Raw genomic sequence first — 26,154 nt, 5'->3', positions numbered from 1 at the left:
GCCCAACACATAATCAAAAGGGGAGAGGGGCTGTTCCATGGCGTCTCTTCTACCTCGATCCAGTGCATCAAGACAAGCTGACCCACGGTCCCAGGACCTGCTTGGGGAGGTGGGAGCAGTCAACCCCCTCCCCAGTCCAGACCTTTAAGAGGTCCTCGAACAACCACCACCCTCTCCTCCTTTCTTTCCGCTTTCTGGTTAAGGGAAAGGACCGGCGAAGGGGGGTGGGCGGGACTTGGGGGGTTGGCATGCAAGACTCTATTGGCCAGAGGAGCTGCCGGTTAGGAGGGCAGCTCGGGCGATGGTTGGCTGCGTGAGGCGGGGCGCGGCGCGGCGAAAGCAGGAGCAGAAGGGGTGGGGCTGACGCTGCAGCTGGCGCAGCTCAGACTCAGAGCAGCATCCGCGGAGCCGCCGAGCAGCCAGCTTCCCCCCGCCAGTTCCCGCGCCCCGGCCGGGGCTAGGCCCCCCACCGCCGGGTCCCCGGGGGCTGCAGCAGCGGCGGCGGCGGCAGCGGCGCCGCCCGCGGTTCCCGCCGGGGCCCGGGCGCCGGCCCCTGCCTGCAGGATGGGCACGGTGCTGTCTCTTTCCCCCGCCTCCTCGGCCAAGGGCCGGAGGCCCGGCGGGCTGCCAGAGGAGAAGAAGAAGGCGCCGCCCTCGGGGGACGAGGCGCTGGGGGGCTACGGGGCGCCGCCGGTAGGCAAGGGCGGCAAAGGCGAGAGCCGGCTCAAGCGGCCCTCCGTGCTCATCTCGGCGCTCACCTGGAAGCGGCTGGTGGCTGCGTCCGCCAAGAAGAAGAAAGGCAGCAAGAAGGTGACGCCCAAGCCCGCGTCCACGGGCCCCGACCCCCTGGTCCAGCAACGCAACCGCGAGAACCTTCTCCGCAAGGGTCGGGACCCCCCCGACGGCGGCGGCGCCACCAAGCCCCTGGCCGTGCCCGTGCCTACAGTGCCCGCCGCCGCCGCCACCTGTGAGCCGCCGTCGGGGGGCAGCGCTGCCGCCCCGCCACCAGGCTCGGGCGGGGGGAAGCCGCCGCCGCCCCCAGCCCCGCAGGCGGCGCCGCCGGTGCCTGGAGGCTCGCCGCGGCGGGTCATCGTGCAGGCGTCCACCGGGGAGCTGCTGCGCTGCCTGGGCGACTTCGTGTGCCGACGCTGCTACCGCCTCAAGGAGCTGAGCCCGGGCGAGCTGGTGGGCTGGTTCCGCGGAGTGGACCGCTCGCTGCTGCTGCAGGGCTGGCAAGACCAGGCCTTCATCACGCCGGCCAACCTGGTGTTCGTGTACCTGCTGTGCCGCGAGTCGCTGCGCGGGGATGAGCTGGCGTCGGCCGCCGAGCTGCAGGCCGCCTTCCTTACCTGCCTCTACCTCGCCTACTCCTACATGGGCAACGAGATCTCCTACCCGCTCAAGCCCTTCCTCGTGGAGCCCGACAAGGAGCGCTTCTGGCAACGCTGCCTGCGCCTCATCCAGCGGCTGAGCCCGCAGATGCTGCGGCTCAACGCCGACCCCCACTTCTTCACGCAGGTCTTCCAAGACCTTAAGAATGAGGGCGAGGCCGCCGCCGGCGCCGGGGGTCCGCCCAGTGGGGGCGCGCTCACGACCCCCGCCTCCTCCTCGGCCGCCAGGGACAGCTGCGCGACCGGAGCCAAGCACTGGACTATGAACCTGGACCGCTAGGGATACCCGAGGGCAACGCCTGTCCCCCCGCCCCTGCCCCTGACACACGCTCGGAGCCCCGGGGACCGTAAAGCTGCCGCCGCTGTTACCGCCGCCGCGCTCCCCGGCCGGTGGAGGAGCCGCCCTGCCCCACGGGGGAAGGTGGAGGCCTGGAGGCCAGAGCGCCCGGCGTCTGGACCTGCTGGGCGTGGGGTGGGGGTGGGGGCTGAGAGCAGGAAGGGGACCCCTACCTCACCATTTCTGTCTGCACCCCCATCTCTCCAGCTCTGCCCGGGCCTCCCCCTTCCCTCTGTGCGTGTCTGTCAGTCCGTCCTCCTCGGTTTTGTCCATTTCCTCACTTCCTTCCTGTACCTTCATCCTCCTTCCCACCTGCCTTTCCATTTTCCGATCCTTGGGTGTGTATTTCTGTCTCCGTCTCGCCCCCGATCTCTCTCTGCCCCTGTTTCTCTTTCTGCACCGTGTGTCCCCATCTCCCCTTCTCGTTCTCCTTTTCCCTCTCCTGGCATGTGTCACCACCTCCCTTCCTGCCCACCTGCCCCCACCCCACCTATGTCAGCTTGCATTTATTCCCCCCGACTTAGCCCCCAGAACCCCCTCCCCAGACCAAAAGGAACATGAGTTCTTCACTGGGAGTGACTGAGACGCGCGAGAAACAGCCCAGGGGCTCAGACGCCACGAGGACGGTCTCCGCCCCACCCCCACCCCCTCTCCCTTTCCTACGTGTTGCATGCCGGGAGCTGGGGGACCGGGACGCCGACTCCAGGAGGCTGACCTTTGGGAGCAGACTCAACCTAGGAGGCCACCCCGACGGCAGCGACGCCTCGGCAGAATGAGGAGAAGAGACAGAAACTCTTCTCACTCAGGGGGAGGGCCACCCTCTTCCTTATCCTTCGGTGTTTTTGTCCCCTCCCCGCCCTTTTAATTTATTCGGTGGTTTCTGGAGGGAGGGGGGAGGGGAGGTTGGGCCGGGAGCTGTCTGAGGTGCTGATCCGAGGCCGGACCGGAATCCTCCCGGGAGGGTACCAGGGACTGGGTTGGGCCTGGTGCCGTATCCAAGGTGCCAATGATGCGGGCCGACGGCGCGGGCCGCACTGTCTGTCTGTCCGTCTGTCCGGGAGATAACTATAAAGCGCTGGAAGCGCCTGCAGATGGTTTTGCGCCGGTCTTTTTTTGGGCCCCCGGAGGGAGGGAGGGAGCAGGAGTGGAATTGTCACTGGCAGGGCAGGAGGACCCCCCGCCCCGGGCCGAGAGGGGAAGGTCAAGTCCCTGAGAACGGCTACTCGTTCTGTCCGGTCCACTGCAGCCCCCAGCCCCGCCTCCATTTCGTCTGACCTAGCTCCTCATTCATGGCCAGTCCATTTCTGGATTAAATGAGGAGGACAGCAGAAGTTGTTCCCCTTCCACAGTGTCCACTGAGGCAGAACTAGCTGGTTACTGTAGCTGCTTTTCTCTTCTTCCTCCATCTCTCGCCGTCATATATCCCATAGCGTTCCAGGCAGACATAGGTCTGTGTTCACCACTCAGGTGGCGCCTGACGGCCCCCTCGGCCCCACACACTTCTCCTCGCCCACCGGACGGCTCCACAGCTGCTTCGGCCACACGCCTGCCCACAGCAGCCTTGGCTGGGCCACCCCTGCTTGAGATTCAGACCTGGGCTTTTATCCCCAGGAAGGCGAGGACACGGGCAGCCTGGGAGCCTGGGGCCATGTGGGGTTGAAAGAAGAGAAATGACCTATTTCGCCTCAGATTCCTGTGTGGTCCCCCTCGCCCTCTTAGACACGTGGCTAAGCACTCCGTCCACGGTTCCACTGGCCCAGGGAGGCTCGTCTCCAGCAGAGCGCTGTCGTCTCCGACCCTAGGCGCTCGGAGACTTCCAGAACCCTGACAGACACCTGGGCGGGGCCGGCAACCACAGGGCCCGGGTTCGCTGTCCGTGGTGCTGAGCGGCGCGCTCGGGCGCAGGGAGCCGGGTGGGTCCCTGGAAGGGCAGCACGAGCAGAGGACTCGGCCTCAATTAGGTCTTCCAGATAGTTTGAAAACGGGGTGTAATCTATTCTGGTGGCAAATTACAGGAATCTGGCCCGAGAACCCAGCAATGCCGGGTCCCACTTGCCCTCCCAGGAAGACGGACCTCGCCTCTCCCCCAGCCGGGGCCCAGCGCCCTTGCACCCGGCCTGGAGCCGGAAATCCCCGGGCCAGATTTGTGAATTGAGTTCCCGGAGGGAGGGGGAGAGGACCGGCGGAAGGGAAGGCGGGAGCAGCCGCTCATTGGCTGGAATTTGGCGCAGTCAGCGCGGTGCCGTCATCTCTCTGGGTTTGGACGGAGGGAGGGAGGAGCACTTGGGTCACCCCGCGGCTGTCGCCATAGTAACCAGACTGTGCCGGCGGGCGGGGCCCCGTCTTCACTCTTCCCATCTCTAGCGGTGGAAACAATCCTTATCTGCTTTATTTGGAACTAGTTAGCAAGGCTATTTGATTGGAGTTTCTGCGTTAGAAAAGCCTAAAGCGGGTAGCAAAGAGACCCGAGAGCCTGCAGAGACCTCCAAACATCACGCCCCTGGGGATGGGGGGCTGTAGATACTGCACCTGAACCCATAGACCGAACACCCTCCCTGTACTAAACACACACTGAAGCATCCTTCCAGGAATCTGTGGTCTGGCACTTGGAGACCTAGAACGAGAGAAAAATCTCAGTGTGTGGAGTCAAATTAAATCTCACTTTTCCTTGCCGTGCCCCAAAGCGTGACACTCTGCCATAATCCGATTAGGGGTGAAGGACTGGAGGAGGATCAGCATGAATACATGGGAGAATTAGCCTCCAGGGTCAAACGTGGTCAGAGTCCTGTTTTCTGGGAGAGGAGGCCCTTCTAAGGAGAAGGGCTCAGAACTGTCTTCTGAGAAGGCAAGTGAGAAGCAAGGAAGCCTAGGAACAGAGAGAAGTGCCTCCTTTTTACCGCCCAAAAGTGAACCTCGGGAAAGCGAGTCCGGGCCCAGGAAAGAGGTAGTGAAGAGGACCCAGAGCTCTAGAGGCAGCCCAGCTGGGGTGAAGAGTGGAAAGAGGAAAGAAAGGAAATAAGAGACTCGGAGACAGAAACCCAGCGGGAGCCATGACTCAGCACTACCCCTGGTGGGGGTTGGGTGCGGAGGGGAGTGACTCTCCCTGCTTGCGCAGGGCAGCAGAGACCGGAGGAGGGCAAGGAAGCAAATGGGTAGATAAACAGTGATCCCACTGTTTGCATGATACATGCTGATACATGCATTGATATACAATAAAACGCACACATTTTAACCAAGATGTAGGTACATAGGCGTTTATGCTAATGAAGATTCATTCAGTAGTAACATATACACATCTCCACTTCTTTCCCTGTCCCCCTTCCTGAAGCAGAGGACATCCTGTCCTGAGAGCTATGCTTGCCTGTCCCTGGAATACCTTGGTACTTAATAGGAAAGGAGAAACAAAAAATTGCAGAGTGTGTGTAGGGAGGGGTTGTCATGGTAACTGCCTTGCCTGCCAGGCAGGATGCCCGGCAACCAGAGCATCTGGCAGTATCCAAGGGGACATCCTAGGGCCTCTGCCCACGGAGACTCTGCCTCAGACATTCAGATGGGCATCTCCGGAAGATTTTTCACAGCAGAGGCTGTCTGGCGGCTAGATATGGGGGCCTGACCCCTTTATACATCATACACATTTGCCAAGAGTGGCCTGAAGACAGCAGGGATTAAACCTTTAAAGACCTTTATTAAGACCATTACCTTGCCTCTCAGCATCTTGCCAGACACCCTACAAAAAGGTCATCTGTACCTATACAGGCTAGGTGTGTAAACGAGAGGTAGAAAAATTGGTTTCATTCAGTGTGATGAAAGATTGGGTACAAAATAGATAGACACAGGCACAGTCTCAGTATTCAAGTTCCTTTGAGCTTAGTTTAATACACGGGTGAGGTTTTCAGAGGCAGTCTCTCTGTTGCACTTGCAGACTAGTGGGCTGACTTTTAAGCTCATAAATCATAAAATTAGTCTCTCTGAGTACATTTTTATATGTGAAAACCTAGAAGAAAATAGGAGTGATAATAAACAATATAAATAGGAAAAGAGGCATTTTTTACACCTTTTCTACATTTTACTCCTTTGAAAAAAATAATTGATATATTATCCCAGAAAAACACAGAATACAAGAAAAGCCTAAGAATGAAGTGTAATGATGGAGAGCTTTTCCTACCAGATATGAAAGTGTATCATAGAGCTAAGTAGCTAAAATATACGGCGCTGACACAGGATTAGACATATCCGTAGAACAGAACGGATAATCCAAAACTAAACTTTGGCAATCATGGGAATCTAACATATGATAAAGGTACCACTTCAGATCCATTGGGAAGAGATGAATCAGTTAGTAAATTGTTTTCCTACAACTAGTCATTATATGAAGAAAAAGGTCAAAACTTCTTCATCCCTAGCCCCAAAATAAATTTCAAATTGATTGTAAAAATTAAATAAAAAGCTATAAAAGCCTTAGAAGAGGAGACAATTTCAAACTATCTATTGAATATTAAAATTTAAATGCATAGGCCCTGGCCGGTTGGCTCAGTGGTAGAGCGTCGACCTGGCGTGCAGAAGTCCCGGGTTCGATTCCCAGCCAGGGCACACAGGAGAAGCGCCCATCTGCTTCTCCACCCCTCCCCCTCTCCTTCCTCTCTGTCTCTCTCTTCCCCTCCCGTAGCCAAGGCTCCATTGGAGCAAAGATGGCCCGGGCGCTGAGGATGGCTCCTTGGCCACTGCCCCAGGCGCTAGAGTGGCTCTGGTCGCAACAGAGCGATGCCCGGGAGGGGCAGAGCATCGCCCCCTGGTGGGTAGAGCGTTGCCCCTGGTGGGTGTGCCGGGTGGATCCCGGTCGGGTGCATGCGGGAGTCTGTCTGACTGTCTCTCCCCGTTTCCAGCTTCAGAAAAATACAAAAATAAATAAATAAATAAATGTAAATGCACATACATTTATACTCACAAATTCTAATTTCTAGTATTGACCCTAGAGAAATATTTAAATGTGTCCACAAAGAGACATGGCAAATATTTTTAAAATTGTATTATTGTTTGGAGAGAGGTAAATTGGAATCATCCTAAATATCCACTCATAGGTTAGGGGTTAAATAACTTTGATACATCCAAGTTACCAGCATCAAGTTGAAAAGAGTGGATTGGATCCTATATACTGACAGGAAAGACCTCCAAAACATGTTGTAATATTAATAGTTGCATAGCATTACATACAGTACAATGCCATTTATGCAAAAGCAAAACAAACTAAACTATAATTTCTGTGTGTGTATGTGTATGTGTGTGTGTATGTGTGTGTAACAGAAGCTTGAGAAAGATATACATCACTCTTTTTTTTTTTTTTTTTATCTTTTTTATTTTTTTTTATTTATTCATTTTTTTAATTCTTTATTTATTTATTCATTTTAGAGAGGAGAGAGAGACAGAGAGAGACAGAGAGGAGAGAGAGATAGGGGGGAGGAGCTGGAAGCATCAACTCCCATATGTGCCTTGACCAGGCAAGCCCAGGGTTTCGAACCGGCGACCTCAGCATTTCCAGGTCGACGCTTTATCCACTGCGCCACCACAGGTCAGGCAAAATTTTTTTTTTTAATTTTATTTATTCATTTTTAGAGAGGAGAGAGAGAGACAGTGAGAGAGAAGGGGGAGGAGCTGGAAGCATCAACTCCCATATGTGCCTTGACCAGGCAAGCCCAGGGTTTCGAACCGGCGACCTCAGCATTTCCAGGTCAACGCTTTATCCACTGCGCCACCAAAGGTCAGGCTTACATCACTCTTAATAAGTAACTTCTGGGAATGAACTAAGACTAATATATAGGGGACCTTTTTTTTACCTTATGTGTGGAGTTTACTTTTTTTAAGTAAAAATGCATGAGTATATTGTTTGAAAATTAGGAAACAGTAATTAATATGTGACTGTATATGACTATGTATAGTCACATATTAAATAAAATACTTGGAGAAAATATGAGTTGTTTTTTAGTATTGTTATTATTGCATCTTGGGTTGGATGGAGAACATCTTTCTAGAGAAGACCTTAAAGGAAAAGATGGATTATTCTGCCTCTATTTAAGTGTTAGAATGTTAGAGAACTAGAGAGAAAAAAAACAACCACAAGCAAGACTGAAGGACAAATGACAATCTGAGAATACATATACGCAACACAATATATTTTCAACAGATGGTTGAAACTGTAAAGAAGTCATTCATACAAAAACGTAAATAATCAATAAACACATACAAAGATACTTAACTTTATTACTGGCCAAAGAAATTCAAGTCAAAACAGTAATAGGATATTGAATCTCTTATATGGAGAAAGATTATAAAAATGGAAAACTGAAACCACAATAAAAACATGAGGAAATGTTCACTTTCTCACCCTGTTTATAGACACACATGATAGTTCAGTCTTTTTTTCTTTTTTTTTTTTTTTTTGTATTTTTCTGAAGCTGGAAACAGGGATAGACAGTCAGACTGACTCCCGCATGCGCCTGACCGGGATCCACCCGGCACGCCCACCAGGGGGCGACGCTCTGCCCACCAGGGGGCGATGCTCTGCCCCTCCGGGGCGTCGCTCGTGACCAGAGCCACTCTAGCGCCTGGGGTAGAGGCCGAGGAGCCATCCCCAGCGCCCAGGCCATCTTTGCTCTAGTTCAGTCTTTTTGAAGAGCAAGTTGGCTATGGATCAAAATGTGAAAGTATGCGCTTTGACCACATTATCAGAAATTTGCCCTAAGAAATACAAAAAGACCTAATACAGGATGCTTATCACAACATTGTTTATAATATTTGAAAAACTGGATTCATCACTAGGAGATTAAACAAATTGTGATAAGTCAATATTCATTAGGATATTGTGGACCATTAAAAATTATTCATCAGTCTATATTTATTGATATGAAAAGTGACCATGACAGAGGGAAGACAGTAGGTTAAAAACAATATAATATGAAAAAGATCTTTAAATGGCTTTCCTCTTCTTGTCATTCAGATCTCGATTTAATAGTCACCTCTTGCTGATGAATTCGTCTCAGCCTGCCCCACAGTCACCCTTTATCACATACTCCTGACTTACTTTTTCATAGCATTCTCTCTCTCCTGATAAAGGTCTGTCTTGTTCATGGCTAGATTTCTTACACCTAGCATAGTGCTGGGCACACAGTAGGCAGTCATGGATATATGAAGAATGTGTGCACGCGCTCATGTGCAGCAGTAGAAACTTTTAGGGTGTTTATTAAAATGTTAATAGTTGCCCTAAGTGGTAGAATTTTATTTTTAAATTTTATTAATTTTATTAGGTGACATTAGTTAATAAGATTGTATGCGTTTCAAGAATACAATCCTATAATATGTCGTCTGCATACTGCCTGTGTGTTCACCACCCAAAGTCAAGTCTGTTTCTGTCACCACGTATTGACTGACCCCCTTTACCCTCTTCTACCTCCCCCCACTCCGTACATGGTGGGATTTTAAATTGTCAGTTTTCCTCTCTTCTTAGTACTTTCCTGAGTTCTCTGGCTGATGATGGTGATGATGCCTGTAAAAAAGAAAAGGGAGGGAGAGAGGGAGGGAGGGAGGGAGGGAAGGAGGGAGGGAGGGAGGGAAAGAGGGAGGGAGGAGGAGGAGGAGGAGGAAGGAAGGAAGGAAGGAAGGGAGGGAGGGAGGGAGGGAGGGAGGGAGGGAGGGAGGAAGGAAGGAAGGAAGGAAGGAAGGAAGGAAGGAAGGAAGGAAGGAAGGAAGGAAGGAAGGAAGGAAGGAAGGGAGAGAGGAAGAAAGGGAGGGAGGGAAGAGAAGAAAGTGAGGCTGGGCAGTGTCTGGAAAAGCAGAAACACACATCTTCAGTCCTTCAGTCCCTCCCTCCTCCCCAAGCTGTTTCCAAACCCCTCAGGTTTAAGAAAGTCCCTTGCTGGTCAAGGGCAGTTAGTCACTGATCTAGCCCAGCAAGCATGTATCTGTACACATACAGCACAGATTTGGTGCACGCACACACACAGAACATGGACACACACATATGTGCACCCTTTCAAGAATCTATCTTAAGGCCATTTGAGAAACCTGTGGTGGTGCAGTGGATAAAGCGATGACCTGAAATAGTGAGGTCGCAGGTTCAAATCCCTGGGCTCACCTGGTCAAGGCACATACAGGAAGCATCTACTTGTAGATGCTTTCTCCCCCCCTCTTTCTTACCTTCCCTCTCTTTCTCTTTCTCTTTCTCTTTCTCTCTCTCCTCCCTCTCTCCAAAACTTAATAAATTTTTTTAAAAAAAGAATACTTCTGTATTTTTTGTAACTGCCATAGAAGACCCATTGTCCCTTATTCAAATAATAAATATTTTTCTCTTTACATTAACTTATTCATGTTCTTTCTTTAAATAATGAGAAGTAGCACTGTGCCTGGCAATGCAGTAGATCTCAGTAAATGTGAAATGAAATGGGTACGTGATGAGAGTTTCCATGTTTATCTTTGGTTGCCAATAAGTATACAACTAAATATGTATCTTTTGGATACAACTGATAACTAACTCCTCCTAGATATTTTATATTTCTCTTCTCCTTTTTTTATTAAATTTAATGCAGTGACATTGATAAATCAGGGTACATATGTTGAGGGAAAATATCTCTAGATTATTTTGACATTTGATTGTGCTGTATACCCCTCCCCCAAAGTTAAATTGTCTTCTGTCATCTTCTATCTGGTTTTCTTTGTGCCCCTCCCCTCCCCTAACCCCTCTCTCCTTCTTCACCCCCTCCCCCCTCTCCCAACCTCCCGCCCCTGTTGCCATCACATTCTTGTTCATGTCTCTGAGTCTCATTTTTATGTCCCTTCTATGTATGGATTCATCTTAGTTTTTTTTTTTTTCTGATTTACTTATTTCACTCCGTATAATGTTGTCAAGGTCCATCCATGTTATTGTAAATGATCCGATGTCATCATTTCTTATGGCTGAGTAGTATTCCATAGTATATATGTACCAAAGCTTTTTAATCCACTCGTCCTCTGACAGACACTTGGGCTGTTTCCAGATCTTTGCTATTGTGAACAATGCTGCCACAAACATGCGGGTGCATTTCTCCTTTTCGAGCCGTTCTATGGTGTCCTTGGGGTATATTCCTAAAAGTGGGATAGCTGGGTCAAAAGGCAGTTCGATTTTCAGATTTTTGAGGAATCTCCATACTGTTTTCCACAGTGGCTGCACCAGTCTGCATTCCCACCAGCAGTGCAGGAGGGTTCCCTTTTCTCCACATCCTCGCCAGCACTTATTCTGTGTTGTTTTGTTGATAAGCGCCATTCTGACTGGTGTGAGGTGATATCTCATTGTTGTTTTAATTTGCATTTCTCTAATGATTAGTGATGTTGAGCATTTTTTCATATGCCTATTGGCCATCTGTATGTCCTCTTTGGAGAAATGTCTATTCATCTCTTGCCCATTTTTGGATTGGGTTGTTTGTCTTCCTGGTGTTGAGTTTTACAAGTTCTTTATAAATTTTGGTTATTAACCCCTTATCAGACGTATTGTCAAATATATTCTCCCATTGTGTAGTTTGTCTTTTTATTCTGTTCTTGTTGTCTTTAGCTGTGCAAAAGCTTTTTAGTTTGATATAGTCCCATTTGTTTATCCTGTCTTTTATTTCACTTCCCCGTGGAGATAAATCAGTAAATATATTGCTCCGAGAGATGTCGGAGAGCTTACTGCCTATGTTTTCTTCTAAGATGCTTATGGTTTCACGGCCTACATTTAAGTCTTTTATCCATTTTGAGTTTATTTTTGTGAGTGGTGTAAGCTGGTGATCTAGTTTCATTTTTTTGCAGGTAGCTGTCCAATTTTCCCAACACCATTTGTTAAAGAGGCTGTCTTTACTCCATTGTATTTCCTTACCTCCTTTGTCAAATATCAGTTGTCCATAGAACTGTGGGTTTATTTCTGGGTTCTCTGTTCTGTTCCATTGATCTATATGCCTGTTCTTATGCCAGTACCAGGCTGTTTTGAGTACAACGGCCTTGTAGTATAACTTGATATCAGGAAGTGTGATACCTCCCACTTTATTCTTCTTTTTTAAGATTGCTGAGGCTATTCGTGTCCTCTTTTGGTTCCATATAAATTTTTGGAATATGTGTTCTATATCTTTGAAGTATGTCATTGGTATTTTAATTGGTATTGCATTGAATTTATAGATTGCTTTGGGTAATATAGACATTTTAATGATGTTTATTCTTCCTAACCATGAGCATGGTATATGCTTCCACTTGTTTGTATCTTCCTTGATTTCTTTTATCAATGCTTTGTAATTTTCCGAGTACAAGTCTTTAGTCTCCTTGGTTAAGTTTACCCCTAGGTACTTTATTTTTTTGGTTGTAATTGTGAAGGGGATTGTTTCCTTAATTTCTCTTTCTGACTGTTCATTGTTGGTGTATAAAAATGCTTCTGATTTCTGAGTATTGATTTTATATCCTGCCACTTTGCTGAATTTATTTATCAGGTCCAGTAGTTTTTTGACTGAGACTTTAGAGTTTTCTATATACAATATCATATCATCTGCAAATAATGATAGTTTTACTTCTTCTTTTCCAACTTGAATGCCTTTTATTTCTTCTTCTTGTCTGATTGCTGTGGCTAGGACTTCCAGGACTATGTTAAATAAGAGTGGTGAAAGGGGGCACCCCTGCCTTGTTCCTGATCTTAAGGGTATTGCTTTTAATTTTTGCCCATTGAGTATGATGTTGGCTGTGGGTTTCTCATAGATGGCTTTTATCATGTTGAGGTATGTTCCCTGTATTCCCACTTTGCTGAGAGTTTTGATCATGAATGGGTGCTGGATTTTATTAAATGCTTTTTCTGCATCTATTGAAATTATCATATGGTTTTTCTCCTTCTTTTTGTTTATGTGATGAATCACATTGATTGATTTACGAATATTGTACCAGCCTTGCCTCCCCAGGATAAATCCCACTTGATCATGGTGTATGATTTTTTCCATATATTGTTGGATCCGGTTTGCTAATATTTTGTTGAGGATTTTAGCATCTATATTCATCAGAGATATTGGCCTATAATTTTCTTTCTTTGTGTTGTCTTTGCCTGGTTTTGGAATCAGAATTATGCTCGCCTCATAAAAGGAGCTTGGAAGTCTTCCTTCCTCTTGAATTTTTTGAAATAGTTTGAGAAGGATAGGAGTTAGTTCTTCTTTGAATATTTGGTAGAATTCCGTTGTGAAGCCATCGGGCCCCGGACTTTTCTTTGTTGGGAGTTTTTTGATAACTGTTTCGATCTCATTTGGTGTAATCGGTCTGTTTAGGTTTTCTGATTCTTCCAGATTGATTTTTGGAAGATTGTATGTTTCAAGGAATTTGTCCATTTCATCTAGGTTGTCTAGTTTTGTGGCATACAGTTCTTCATAGTATTTTCTTACAATATTTTGTATTTCTGTTGTGTCAGTTGTTATTTCTCCTCTCTCATTTCTAATTTTATTTATTTGAGTCCTCTCTCTCTTTTTCTTGGTGAGTCTACTTAAAGGTTCATCAATCTTGTTTACCTTTTCAAAGAACCAGCTCTTAGTTTCATTGATCCTCTGTATTGTTTCTTTAGCCTCTATGTCATTTATTTCTGCTCTGATCTTTATTATTTCCTTCCTTCTACTACATTTGGGCTTTACTTGCTGTTCTTTTTCTAATTCTTTTAGATGCAGGGTTAAGTTGTTTATTTGAGCTTTTTCTAGCTTCTGAAAGTGTGCCTGTAGTGCTATGAACTTCCCTCTCAGCACTGCTTTTGCTGTGTCCCATAAATTTTGAGTTGTGTGCTCATTGTCATTCGTTTCTAGGAATTTTTTTATTTCTTCTTTGATCTCATTCTTAATCCATTCATTATTTAGCACCCTGCTATTTAGTTTCCATGTGTTTGAGAATTTTTGAGCTTTTCTACTGTGATTCATTTCTAGTTTCATGCCGTTGTGATCGGAGAAGGTGCTTGATATGATTTCAGTCTTCTTAAATTTGTTGAGAGCACTTTTGTGCCCTAACATGTGGTCTATCCTAGAGAATGTACCATGAGCGCTTGAAAAGAATGTATATTCTGCTGCTTTAGGGTGAAAGGATCTGAAGATATCTATTAAATCAAGTTGATCTAGTGTTTCCAATAAGTCTGCTGTTTCTTTGTTAATTTTCTTTCTTGAGGATCTATCTAGTGATGTTAGTGGGGTATTGAAATCCCCTACTATTATAGTATTGCTGTTGATCTTGCCCTTTAAATCCATCAAAGTCTGTTTTATATATTTGGGTGCTCCTATATTAGGTGCATAGATATTTATAATAGTTATATCTTCCTGTTGGATTACTCCCTTTATCATTATGTAATGGCCTTCTTTATCTCTTACTATATTCTTTGTTTTAAAGTCCAATTTGTCTGATATAAGTATTGCTACCCCAGCTTTTTTTTCATTTCCATTTGCATGAAATGTTTTTTTCCATCCTTTTACCTTCAATCTATGTGTGTCTTTTGTTCTAAGGTGTGTCTCTTGTAGACAACATATGTATGGGTCCTGTTTTCTTATCCACGCAGCTACCCTATGTCTTTTGATTGGATCATTTAATCCATTTACATTTAAGGTTATTATTGATATGTAGTTGTTTATTGCCATTTTCTTCTTTAAAGGTGTATTCCTTTTTTTGCTATATTCTTTTCCAACTTTGATCTGTTTACAACAGGCCCCTTAACATTTCTTGCAGTGTTGGTTTGGTTGTAATGAATTCCTTGAGTTGTTTTTTGTCTGGGAAGCTTTTTATTTCTCCTTCGATTTTAAACGATAGCCTTGCTGGATAAAGTAGTCTTGGTTGTAGGTTCTTGTTCTGCATTACTTTGAATATTTCTTGCCATTCCCTTCTGGCCTCAAGTGTTTCTGTTGAGAAGTCGGATGTCATCCTTATGGGGGCTCCTTTGTAGGTGATAGCTTTTTTTTCTCTTGCAGCTTTTAATATTTTCTCTTTATCGCTTAGCTTTGGTATTTTAATTATGATGTGTCTTGGTGTAGGTTTCTTTGGGTTTCTCTTTAATGGAGTTCTCTGTGCTTCTTGGACTTGTAAGAGTTTCTCTTGCATTAATTTAGGGAAGTTTTCAGTTATGATATGATTGAACAAAGTCTCTATCCCTTGTTCTTTTTCTTCTTCAGGAACCCCTATGATGCGGATGTTATTTCTCTTCATGTTGTCACAGAGCTCTCTAAGTGTTTCCTCTGACTTTTTGAGTCTCTTTTCTCTTTTCTTCTCTGCTTTCATGCCTTCATTCCAGTTGTCCTCCAACTCGCTGATTCGATCCTCAGCTGTATCTATCCTGTTTTTAATTCCTTCCATTGTGGTCTTCATTTCTGATATTGTATTTGTCATCTCTGACTGATTCTTTTTTAATATTCCAATATCCTTTTTTATCCTTGCTATTTCTTTATTTAGGTTTTCAAACTGCCCCTCCATTGTTGTTCTAAGATCCCTAAGCATCCTTACAATCATTATTTTGAATTCCGCATCTGGAAGTTTGATTATTTCCATATCACTCAGCTCATCTCTCAAGGGTGTCTCTTGTGGTTTCATTTGGGTTGCACTCCTTTGTCTTCTCATAATGGTGTTTTATTTGTAGAGTTGCTTGAGTCTAGGCTTGGTGTTTTCTGCCTCCTGTTTTCAGTTGTGTTATTTCTAGGTCTTCTTTGGTTGGTATCAGCTATTATTTGTAATCCACTTTCGGATTTGGGCAGCTTTGAAGTCTTGATTTGTTTGTTTTCTTAACAGGTGATAGTCTTGTTAAATGATCTCAGCAGGGGGCTTCCTTGAAACTGTAACCAGGAATGCTGTGGGTGTAACCTGAGACGCTGAAGGTCTCTTCCACCAGCTAATCTCACTGGGGGCAGGGTTTTTTCTCAGCTTCAGTAGGGGGAGGTGTATCTCAGATCTCCATGGAGACCTGAGTTACTGCCCCTCCTCCCCACTTCTTGTTTTCAGCTGTGTCTTGTTGCGCTGATTGGAGCTGGATAGATGTCCAGAGATCTCTGATCCGGAAGCACTTCAGCTCTGTTTTGTGAAAGGTTCAGTCCCTCCCCCAGCTATGGCCACCTCCAGCATGAATGAGTCAGCTTTTTTATTTCATTTCTTGCATACCTTAGCCCCTCACAGTCTGTCCCTCTCCTTGTCCTTTCCACTTGGGAGATAAGCTGGTCTTTTCAACCCACCTTGCTCCCTGGTCGCCAGGTAAGTGGCTGTGAGCAGTAGTTTCTGCTCTTTTTCCTCTGTGAAATCTCACTGGGCTCTCAGCCTCACCACCACCACCCCCCCCTGCCGTTCCTGTAAGCAGAGGAGATTCAGGCACTCCTTACCAGGTTTATTGTGGCTTCCTCTTTGCTCCTTGGTTTTTGATAGCTGTTCTTGCAGTTCAGTGTTGGTTTTTCATGCTGATTTTTCCTAAATTGATTTGTATTCCAGTTTGGTGTTGAGATCTGGGCATCTGTGTGTCCGCCTACTCCGCTGCCATCTTCCTGATCCCTTCTCTTCTCCTTTTGAATGCTCTTGTTTTCTGCTGGGTTTGGAGGTTAGGTTTTGCTTTGTTTTTTAATTTTCTTCTGGTACTTTTATAGTATCAATATTTTATTCTTTAATCTATTTTGGTATTTATTTATTTATTATTATTATTTTTTACAGAGAGAGAGTCAGAGAGAAGGATAGACAAGGACAGACAGGAACAAAGAGCTGAGAAGCATCAATCATTAGTTTTTCATTGCGCGTTGCGACACCTTAGTTGTTCATTGATTGCTTTCTCATATGTGCCTTGACTGCGGGGCTTCAGCAGACCGAGTAACCCCTTGCTCGAGCCAGTGACCCTGGGTCCAAGCTGGTGAGCTTTTGCTCAAACCAGATGAGTCCACGCTAAAGCTGGCGACCTCGGGGTCTCGAACCTGGGTCCTTGGCATCCCAGTCTGACGCTCTATCCACTGCACCGTCGCCTAATCAGGCTGGTATTTATTTTTTATGCAGCAAGAAGTAAGGTATAACTATTTTCCCCAAATGAATAGCAAATTGTGCCAAACTTTGAACAGTTTTCCTGTTCCCCCAGGGAATGTCATTTTTATTTTTTATGCACTCGTGCACAGACCTACTCCCCAGGTCCTGCTGGTCTACTCAACTATTTCTGCACCAAGCCACACTTTTAATAACAGTCATTTTGCAATATGCTCACTTTTTTTTGCAAAAATTGTCTTGTCTAATCTTTTTTTTCTTTGGAAGAGCAAAAGCTTTATTTAGTAGAGCGCTTCCCGGACAAGGTTCTCTGGTCTGTGAGATGGGGGCCAGAGAAGTCGTTGTCTTGGCTAATCTTTTTTTTTAAAGAATTTTTATTTATTTATTGATTTATAGAGAGAGAGGAATGAGAGAGAAAGAGAGAGAGAGAGAAGGGGGAGGAGCAGAAAGCATCAACTCCCATATGTGCCTTGACCAGGCAAGCCCAGGGTTTCAAACCGGCAACCTTAGCATTTTTTATCCACTGCGCCATCACAGGTCAGGCCGTCTTGGCTAATCTTAAACACAGCCCCGAAAAACTTTATAGTCAAGCTTGTCAGTTTCCATAAAATTCCTTTGAGACTTAGATTGGGATGGTATCACTTTCTTTAAAATTTCTATGAATAGATTTTAGCGCGAGAGAGACGGGACCATCAATCTGTTCCTGTTTGCGCCCTGACCAGGGATCGAACCAGCAGCCTCTGTGCTTCCAGGCGATGTTCTAACCAACCAAGGGACTGTCGGTTAGATACTTTTACACATCACTTTGGACAGACTTGACATTTTGCAATACTGAATCCTTCACCCAGAGGCATGCTAAGCGCTTCAGTTATTCAGGTCCTCTTTTACATTCCTTAGTGCAGATTTATAGCTTTATCCATTTAGATGTTCCCCATGTTTCTCACTAGGTTTATCTGGGAGCATATTTTTCATTGTTGTTGTAAATCTGTTATCCCCAATTTTTTTTTCTTATTTTTATGAAGTAATGGGGGAACCTTTAGTTTTTGTATGTTAATCTTATAGCTTACTGGATATACTAATTGCATTAGTTCTTAATTGTTTGCCAGTTGAATTTCTTGGATTTTCTAGTTAGGCAGTCATATTATCTGCAAAAAGGGCATTTTAGTATCTTCCTTTTCAGTATATGCATATAGCTTCTTTTTTGTTTTAGCTGAGCACTCATTGATGCTTCTCGTACTGACCGGGGATCAAACCAGAGACCCCGGAACATTGGGACAATGCTTTATCCACTGAGCCACGTGGCCAGGGCTTCAGCATATGTTTCTTCTTGTCTTACTATGTTGATGAGGACCTCTAGTAGAATGTTCAGTAGTAGAAATAATGACAAGGTTATTGGTCTTTTAAAACAGAATCTTCTGTTTTGTGTGTATTGCTGTATATACACAAAACTATTTGTTTTTGGATATCAATAAAACTTTGATCAAAATACTCAAATTGACCATTCTATGTGGAACACCAACTGAGCCATATTGGCCTACATGTGTAGGCCACGTGTAATTTGGGGATAGAGGACAGGGTGTCTGAATGTCCCCTGGGACTCCTTTCTCTCCCCTAATATATAAAGATATTGTGATGTGATGAACAGAAGACTATGAGTCAGAGGTTGGAGTCCCTACTTTATCATTTATTAGCTGCTGACCTAAGATAGTTATTCACTCTGAATTTTATTTTCTCATTACATGGAAATTTGTTGTGTCTCTCAAACGGCTGTGATAGGAGTGGCGCTATCACTGTTGTTGGGGTAACAGTCATTGCTATGGTCGTCAACACTATTAAGAAACATTGACAGAGGGGTTAAGAGACCACAGTAGAGTCCAGAATGGGGCCTAGGGCTCCTCTGACCAGCATTGCTGGCCCCTGAGGCGGCACAGAGCCTGGAGGCCTGGACCTTCCATGAGCTATCTGTGACTGGGTGACACATGTTTACTCCCTGCTGCCAGGACATGGTCCCAGTGCAACCCAAATGCCTCTCTCTGGAATGCCAGCCAGGGGACTTGCTTCTGCTGCTGGTGTGTAGACGCTTGTGCCAGTCTGGCCTCGCACAGCAGCATGCCAGCAGGCCAGGCCCTTCCTGGGGCTCCCCACTCCAGGGATCCCCTCCCGCCCCCGGCTGGATGGGGCCAGCAGAGAAGAACAGCTGAACCCCGCTATCACAACTTACCTGCTTTGTGACTGAAAAGGAGGTAAAAGGTGGGAGGAAGGAGGTGGGAGGTAAATCTTGGGGCATCTGCGGATATTAGGCATACAAAAAATTCAGACTGAGAGCACAGAGGATACAGTGCACACATATGTACTAATGCCTGGATTAGTATGTATTAAGATCCATGCTACAGCATGTAGTAGAAATCTGCAGAAATTTGCAGAAAATCTAGATCCTTCTATTCCCTCACTGTGGAACCTTGATTCCCCCCCCCCCCCATCTGTCACATAGGAATTAAAGAGGCTATTATAGTATCAGGTGAAATCATGTACATGGGTGTATTTTGTCTGCTATAAAGCACAGTACACATTATAAGGTGGTCTTGAGTCTGGCCCTTAGGTGCTCAGTCAGAGATGTGACCATTGCACAGATTGTGTGTGCAATATAGACCCTAGAGCTTGTCTCTGCCTCTGTGTCAAGGGTGGAAAACCAAGGCGAGAGATCTGGGGATTTGGAAGCTGACTGCAGGAAAGGAGGGTGAGGTGCAGAGGTTACCATCAGAGCCTGGGACCCTTCCTCACTTTCCCACTTGTTTACCCACTCACTGTCACCCGAGACGTCTCCCTGCTGCAGGATGCAAAAGGAAAAAAACTGCCTGGAGCCTCCCTGACAAATTCTTGCTGTGTTGCTAAGCAACTTGGCCTCCTCTTCCAGAAAAAGGAACCGGTGTTTCGGGTCTGGCTTTCTAGCCTCCTTGAGCTATTTTCTCCTCCCTCAACCTCACGGAAACTCAAGGAGCTCTCTGACTCAGGGAAGGAGAATTGGGGTGCAGAGTTGGAAGGTGAGACTGAGAGCTGGTCTGTGCTCACAGTGTCTGTTCTGGGCTGGTCGATGCTGGGCTGAATGACAATTATGGAGCAGCATTTCATGCCGGGTTCTTTAGGCACCTGCTGCGGCCTTGCAGCAAACCAAACCAAACAGGGTGGGTTTAGTCAGCATCTCCTCTGCACAGATGAAGCCACTGAGCCTCAGAGAGAGTAGTAGCCTCAGGTTCTCACAGGGAGTAGGCGGAGGCTGGGCTTGAATTCCTGTCCATCAGGGCTCCTTCTGCTCTGTCATGCCATTTGGAATGCAAGGGCCACAGTTGGCCACAGGACTTCTCAAATGCATTTCTTGCTCTGTTATTTGTCTGTAACCCACGGTGAGTGTTGGAATTGGGGACCTGTCCTGGGTTAGGCTGGGCTATGGGCAGATAGTCCTACCACTTCCTGGGTCTCAGAATCTCAGAATCTGCTTATTCCTCCATGAGAGATGATACATAGGATGGGAATAATATCAGAACCAACTCCAGAGGGTGGTAAGGATGAAATGAATATAAAGTTCTTTACCATTGTGCCTGGCACATGTGTGTTCAGTAAGTATTAGCCCTTATTGTTATTACTACAAAAGCCCTTTTCCCTCCTTACTGGTTAAGAGAACTCACTTCTATTTCAGAGAATTATTGTAAAGATTAAATGCGATTTGGAAGTTAGTTATTGCAATGCTAATTGCTAATAACAAGAAAACCTCCAAATTTCATGTCATAGTCCAATGCATGTTGACAGGTGACTTCTTTCCATACAATGTTCTAGGGACCAGGATCCGTCTATATTGTGGCTCTGCCATCTCTTAGGGACTACTAATCTTAAGAACAGGTTGCAAAATGGAAATAAGAGAATATGAGGAAGGCACATCCACTTCTAAATGCTTTGGCTTGAGAGAAACACATATGATCATTTCCATTAATATTCCACTTATAAAAAAGGAGGAGGGCCTGGAAATTGAACTCGGTGTGGACAATCACGTCTTCGTGGCAACTCTACTGCATGAAATGAGGAGCACACAACCCAAGGGGAGAGCTAGCTGTGTTGACCACAAGGAGAGAAATATTATTAGGATATTATTTGGGTATTATTAAGTGTGAGACATATGTGAAGTGTTATTGCTAATATTTTTTTTTTCAGAGAGAGAGAGAGGGATAGACAGGGACAGACAGAAACGGAGAGAGATGAGAAGCATCAATCATTAGTTTTTCATTGCGCGTTGCGACACCTTAGTTGTTCATTGATTGACTGTGGGCCTTCAGCAGACCGAGTAACCCCTTGCTGGAGCCAGCAACCTTGGGTTCAAGCTGGTGGGCTTTTTGCTCAAACCAGATGAGCCCACGCTCAATCTGGCGACCTCGGGGTCTCGAACCTGGGTCCTCTGCATCCCAGTCCAATGCTCTATCCACTGCACCACCGCCTGGTCAGGCGCTAATATTATTATTATTTAACCCACACAATAACCATGGGATGTAAGCATTACTGCTCTCCCCAGTTTTTAGGAGAAAACTAAGTCCCCGAACAATATGGATATATTCCCAAACTCACACAGCTGGTAACTAGCTGAAATCCTGTAATTCTAAATTCAGTACACTCTCTTGTTACTTCATAAAGAAATGGAGGGTGTTCTGAGTCCAGGAGGCTGACCTGTGCCATGGTGGTTGTGGCCCCATAATCAGTGAAAAGGCAGTTCTTGGAGAGGCTCACCAGGCGGGCCCAGGACAAGGTCTGGATTGGCTAGGAAACATAGACATATATTCCCTTCCCAGGGCACGCGGTGAACATCTGAACGGGTCTGGTGGGGAAGAGGAAGGTGCTTGCTTTGTTTGGGATTTTGTTTGTTTGTCTAATAATAGAAAAACAAAGGCACTAACACAATCATTTAATCTTTCAAACCCATGAGGTAGATTCTGTTATTATCATATTCATTTTACAGATGTGACATAAATAAGTAACTTGAGGTCACAACTAGTAAGTGACAGAGCCAGCACTAAAACCCAAGATGGCCATACCCAGAGCCCTTACTGTGTTGCCTTTTGTTTACAAAGAAAGGAAAGAGGGAAATAGCAAACAGGATCCAGTGGAAAAGAATGACCAGAAAAAGTCACAGGCAATGGAACACTGGGCCACTTTCCTCCAGACACGAGACCTACCGTCTCAGGATGGAAGAGAGTCAGGGGTAAGTCCCGCTGACCAAACAACTGGCACCAAAGTGAAGGTACATGCAGACCCCAGAGTACAGTGATCTAACACAGCCAAGCTTATAGAAATACAGTTAAGAAAGTAGAGGTTTGCAAAAAACAAAGGGACAAGAAAAGAGTCTTCTTTGTTCTTTATCTGTTGAGGGCCCTACTAAGGACACTCAGAAAACAAGCCATCAGTTCATCCATTATAATCAACCATTTCTGCTATGATTAGACAGTTAGACAAAGTACACCTGAAATAGCCAAGCAGCAGGTTGTGTTTACATGAGGAAGACGAGAAGGCCCAGAAGGAGGGGATATGGTGTGATGGTGAGGACTAGAGCTCTGGAGCGGCAGGTTGGGCAAGTTACTTAACCTCTCCGAGAGTCAGTTTCTTCATCTGAAAATGGAGGTAACCAACCCTACCTGTCAAGGTTGTGGCCAGGTAAAGGAGATGCCACATGGAAACAGAGGCAGAGCCTGGCACCGTCAGGTTCAATAAATGGTAGAGCACATTGTTATCAGCAGCAGCTCTACTTGATATGCATTATAAACAGGTTGGGAAACGAGCAGAAGTTAAGTGCATTTTAAAGACACATTGAAGTAGAGATAAAGGCCAGAGAAGCAGAAAGCCCTGAGAAAAGCACCTCACAGCAGCATCGTGCTGTCTATGGTCACATGAGCTTGTATGGAAGTGTTATACAAGCTTCAGTGCCCTAGGTGGCATCATTACTCTGTGACTGTGCAGGTGTCAAACAGTGTGGGGAAGTGGGTGTCCCCATACTGTATTCTAGTTGGGCTTAAAATTTTTTCCCATTGATTTGAGGGAGGGAAGGGAAGGGACAGAGAGAAGCATCAACTCATTTCAATTAGTTGTTCCATTTAGTTGTGCACTCATTGGTTACTTCTTGTATGTGATTAAACCTGCAACCTGGTCATGCCGGGACAACGCTCTATACCCTGAGCCACCCAGCCAGGGTTACTAATTGGGCTTTTGATTTCATCTGCACAGAAAGGCAACTGGAGCTGGTTGCAGGGAGCCTGCGTTATGGGAGGAGATGTGGGTCTATGCAATCCTGAGGATTGGGAGTGTGTGATTCTACAAGCAAGGTGACCAAAAGCCCTGAAGGACTATGGAGAAACCATTCGAAGCACTGGCAAAAGTCTTGGGAGAGGAACCAGAAGACATAAGTGTTAGAACAAGCCCTGGGACTTTGGCCAAGTTTCTTAACATTTTGGACCTTGGTTTACTTATTCTCCAAGTGCATAAAGCAATCCTTGCCTGTCCTTCTCCTTGACCTCGGAGGGGATTAATAAAACGATGGGTGTGAAAGTATTTTGTAAATTCTGTAGTGACAACCTATGGCAGCGGACAGCATCGTTCCACGAAGGACATGAATGAGAAGATAGAGAAAAGTCTCAGAACTCCGAGGAATGGAAGAGGGACTGGACCCTGGATTGGGAGAGGGAAACAATGATGGAATCAACACCTTGGAAAACCAAGAACCAAGGAGTGAGGGGTCAGTGAGGACTGGCCTGGAGCATCAGGAAGCTGGGTGTGAGAAGTGTGGCTTCTTCAGGACTTGAGTGGAGTAGAGTCATCCTAATACCACCGTAAATGGAATCCCAGAGATGTGATTATCTGAAGGTCATATAGCAAGTTAGTCACCAAGCTGGGACCAGGAACTTAGGTCTTCTGGTTCCCAGTCCTATATCTTAGCTTCCTAAACTAACTCAGTGTGGAAGAAAGAACAGAGGGGCAGCATGAGAGTTAAGGATGTGACTTCACAGGAAAGGAGACCCCCTAAGCTAACAACACTTCCCCCAGCTGCCCAGTGGTGCCTGAAATCCCTCCTTTATTGACTCATTTGCAGGACTTCAAGAGTCTCAGAGTTGGAGATCACCTCCCCTGACAGTGTCCCAAAGAAGGGTCCACTGAGCACACTGGTGACAGATCATTCCTCATCTGACATGGTCCATGAAAGAAGCTTCTTTATTAGATCAAGTTGCCGTATCTCTCTTACTATAGCTTCCTACCACGTGTCCCACTGTCTTTAGTCATATGCACTCTGGTTCTCTGCCACAGAATAGCTCTTTGAATGAGTAAAAACAACTCTGTGCCCCTCTCCCCACTTTGATTTTCCAGCTACATCTCCCATTGCTGGTTCTCCAACACTCTTCCTCTCCACTTCCTGGGTCCTCTCCTCTGTATGTTCTCCATTTGGTCTTCAACTGAAAGTGTTATCTAACATCATGTAAAACATGCTGGAGGCACCATCATTAGAGCAAGGGATCATTTCCTTCATCCGAGGTGCCATAGCTCCATCAATGCATCCTCAGATCATAGGGACTTTCCTGCATTCACCTTCCAGGCTCCCATTTCATATGTCGACAAAGTCACCACATATTTCCACACAGGCTCTGCTGAGCCCTGCCCTTGCCATGCCTCACACTCCAACCTGCTGTCATGTCTTTTGTGATCTAAGGGCAAGGCCTCACACTCCTTACCAGGAAAGTTCACTTTGTTACATTCAACCCATGACTCTTTGCAGCCCCCACCTTTCTGGAACCTGGTTCTAACCCAGTGCGTTTCTTCTCCCTGCCAGCTTCTGCCCCCCCTGCAAAGAGCCTGTTTACCTCTCTCTTCAAGTCACTAAGGACCCCTCCCCTGGCTCATGTGCTCCCTAGAGGTCTTCCACCCCATGAGGTCTATAGGGCCCAATGATGTGGAACAAGATTACACCAGATGTTAGGTGACTAGAGCAGGATATCATTAAATTCTAAATGGCATAGAGAATAAGCAGGGGGTTGTGACAAAGAGTTATGAATAGTAGCCTCCGGGTAATGGGACTGTAAGTGACTTCTCCCCATGCTTCATTACATGCTTCGTCCAACTCATATTTAATGGGAGCCTTAGGTGGGTATTTTCTAAATTTACTATGATGAGAATGTGTGATTTGGAGAACCAGATAAATAAAGTGAAAATAAATTGAGACTCTTTTTATATAGGCGGACCTAGATGCTTTCATCAGGACTCTTTGGGAAGGGGCATTTGGGCTCTTGTTGCACTAACTGTCCAGACTTCCAACTGCTTTTCTCCTTCCTTCCCACAAGGGACAGGGGAGTCTCCTTGACTGCCTTGTGGAAGCCCAGGCATTTCCCCAGCAACCAGCGAGGAACCTTTGTCCCGGAGGAAATGTGTTCCTGGGGAAGAAACCCCAGGACCCAGGGGAAGGGGGAGCAGCGGGATTGCTTAGTTGGGCAGCTCCAGGTCCCAGCTCTCACTTCAGGTACCCGCCCCTCGTTGTTTCCATCTTTGGGGAAGTGTTTAAGGCAGTTTTCCTGCCAATAGGTTTTGTAAAATGCTCAGAGAGAGCATAAGAGCCGTGGTCCCCTTGGGTACCCCATTCAGAAGGGCTTCTACAAGGTGAGGAAAAGGGCAGAGCCAGAATAATGACCCACTTCCCGGACTCCCTGAGGCCGGGCCTGAGATGCACGGCTGGCGTGCCCTCTTTCCGCCCTCCTCTCTGAAGGCTGAGGGTAACCTGAAAGCGTCGGGGTCTTCCAGCCTTCGGTCCGGGAAGACACCTGAGGTCCCAACACGACCGGTGCAAAGCCTTCACAGGCTTAGAGGCAAAGCCTGGCCCGGGCTTACCCTCCTGCGACCAGCAGAGGGCGCGCGCCACCCGCGAGAAGGCGGCGGCCGTCTCAGGCCCAGGCTGGGAGCGGCAGGCGAGGGAGACAGGGTTCCCTCCTTCCGAAAAGGAGGTGGATGTAGATCCAGAGAGAGCGCTGGAGATGGGCGAGCGGGGGGCGGCCCGCGAGAGAGGGTGAGAGAGCAAGTCCGAGTGAGGGCTAGCAGGGGGTGCAATGGCGTGCCTGAGGAAAGGCTGAGATTGCGTGAAGATGAAACAAGGCGGGATAGGGGCTGGCACGAGGGGAGGGTCCCCGTGGAGGGACGCGTGCGACGGGACAAGGCGGATGCCCCTGCGCGTCAGGACGAGATGGGGCTGCAGTAGGATAGAGAGGGGGCGGGAAGGCAGGTGTGAGGCGGACTGGAGGGGCCGGAGGGGAGAGGGAGGGGAGGGCGCAGCAGGACGTTTCCCTCGTGGCTGCCCCCCCCCCGCGTGCGCGCCGCCCGCGGGGCCCCCCGTGCCCCCCAGGAGCGACCCCCCAGCCTCCTTCGCCCTCA

The 26,154-nt window shown here is 46.9% G+C and overlaps 1 protein-coding gene across 1 annotated transcript; it reads left to right on the top strand.

Moving 5' to 3' along the window:
- Positions 1–417: 417 nt before the first annotated feature.
- Positions 418–2,818, top strand: CDK5R2 (cyclin dependent kinase 5 regulatory subunit 2). The gene has a single exon (XM_066232866.1). It carries the CDS (start codon positions 565–567, stop codon positions 1,669–1,671), a length of 1,107 nt encoding a protein of 368 aa, XP_066088963.1. The 5' UTR covers positions 418–564; the 3' UTR covers positions 1,672–2,818.
- The last annotated feature ends 23,336 nt before the right edge of the window (positions 2,819–26,154 follow it).

Source organism: Saccopteryx bilineata, chromosome 5, assembly GCF_036850765.1.
Source record: "Saccopteryx bilineata isolate mSacBil1 chromosome 5, mSacBil1_pri_phased_curated, whole genome shotgun sequence".
NCBI classification, from domain to species: Eukaryota; Metazoa; Chordata; class Mammalia; order Chiroptera; family Emballonuridae; genus Saccopteryx; species Saccopteryx bilineata.
Note: the sequence above shows the minus strand (reverse complement) of the source record. Positions and strands in the feature narration are given on the sequence as shown.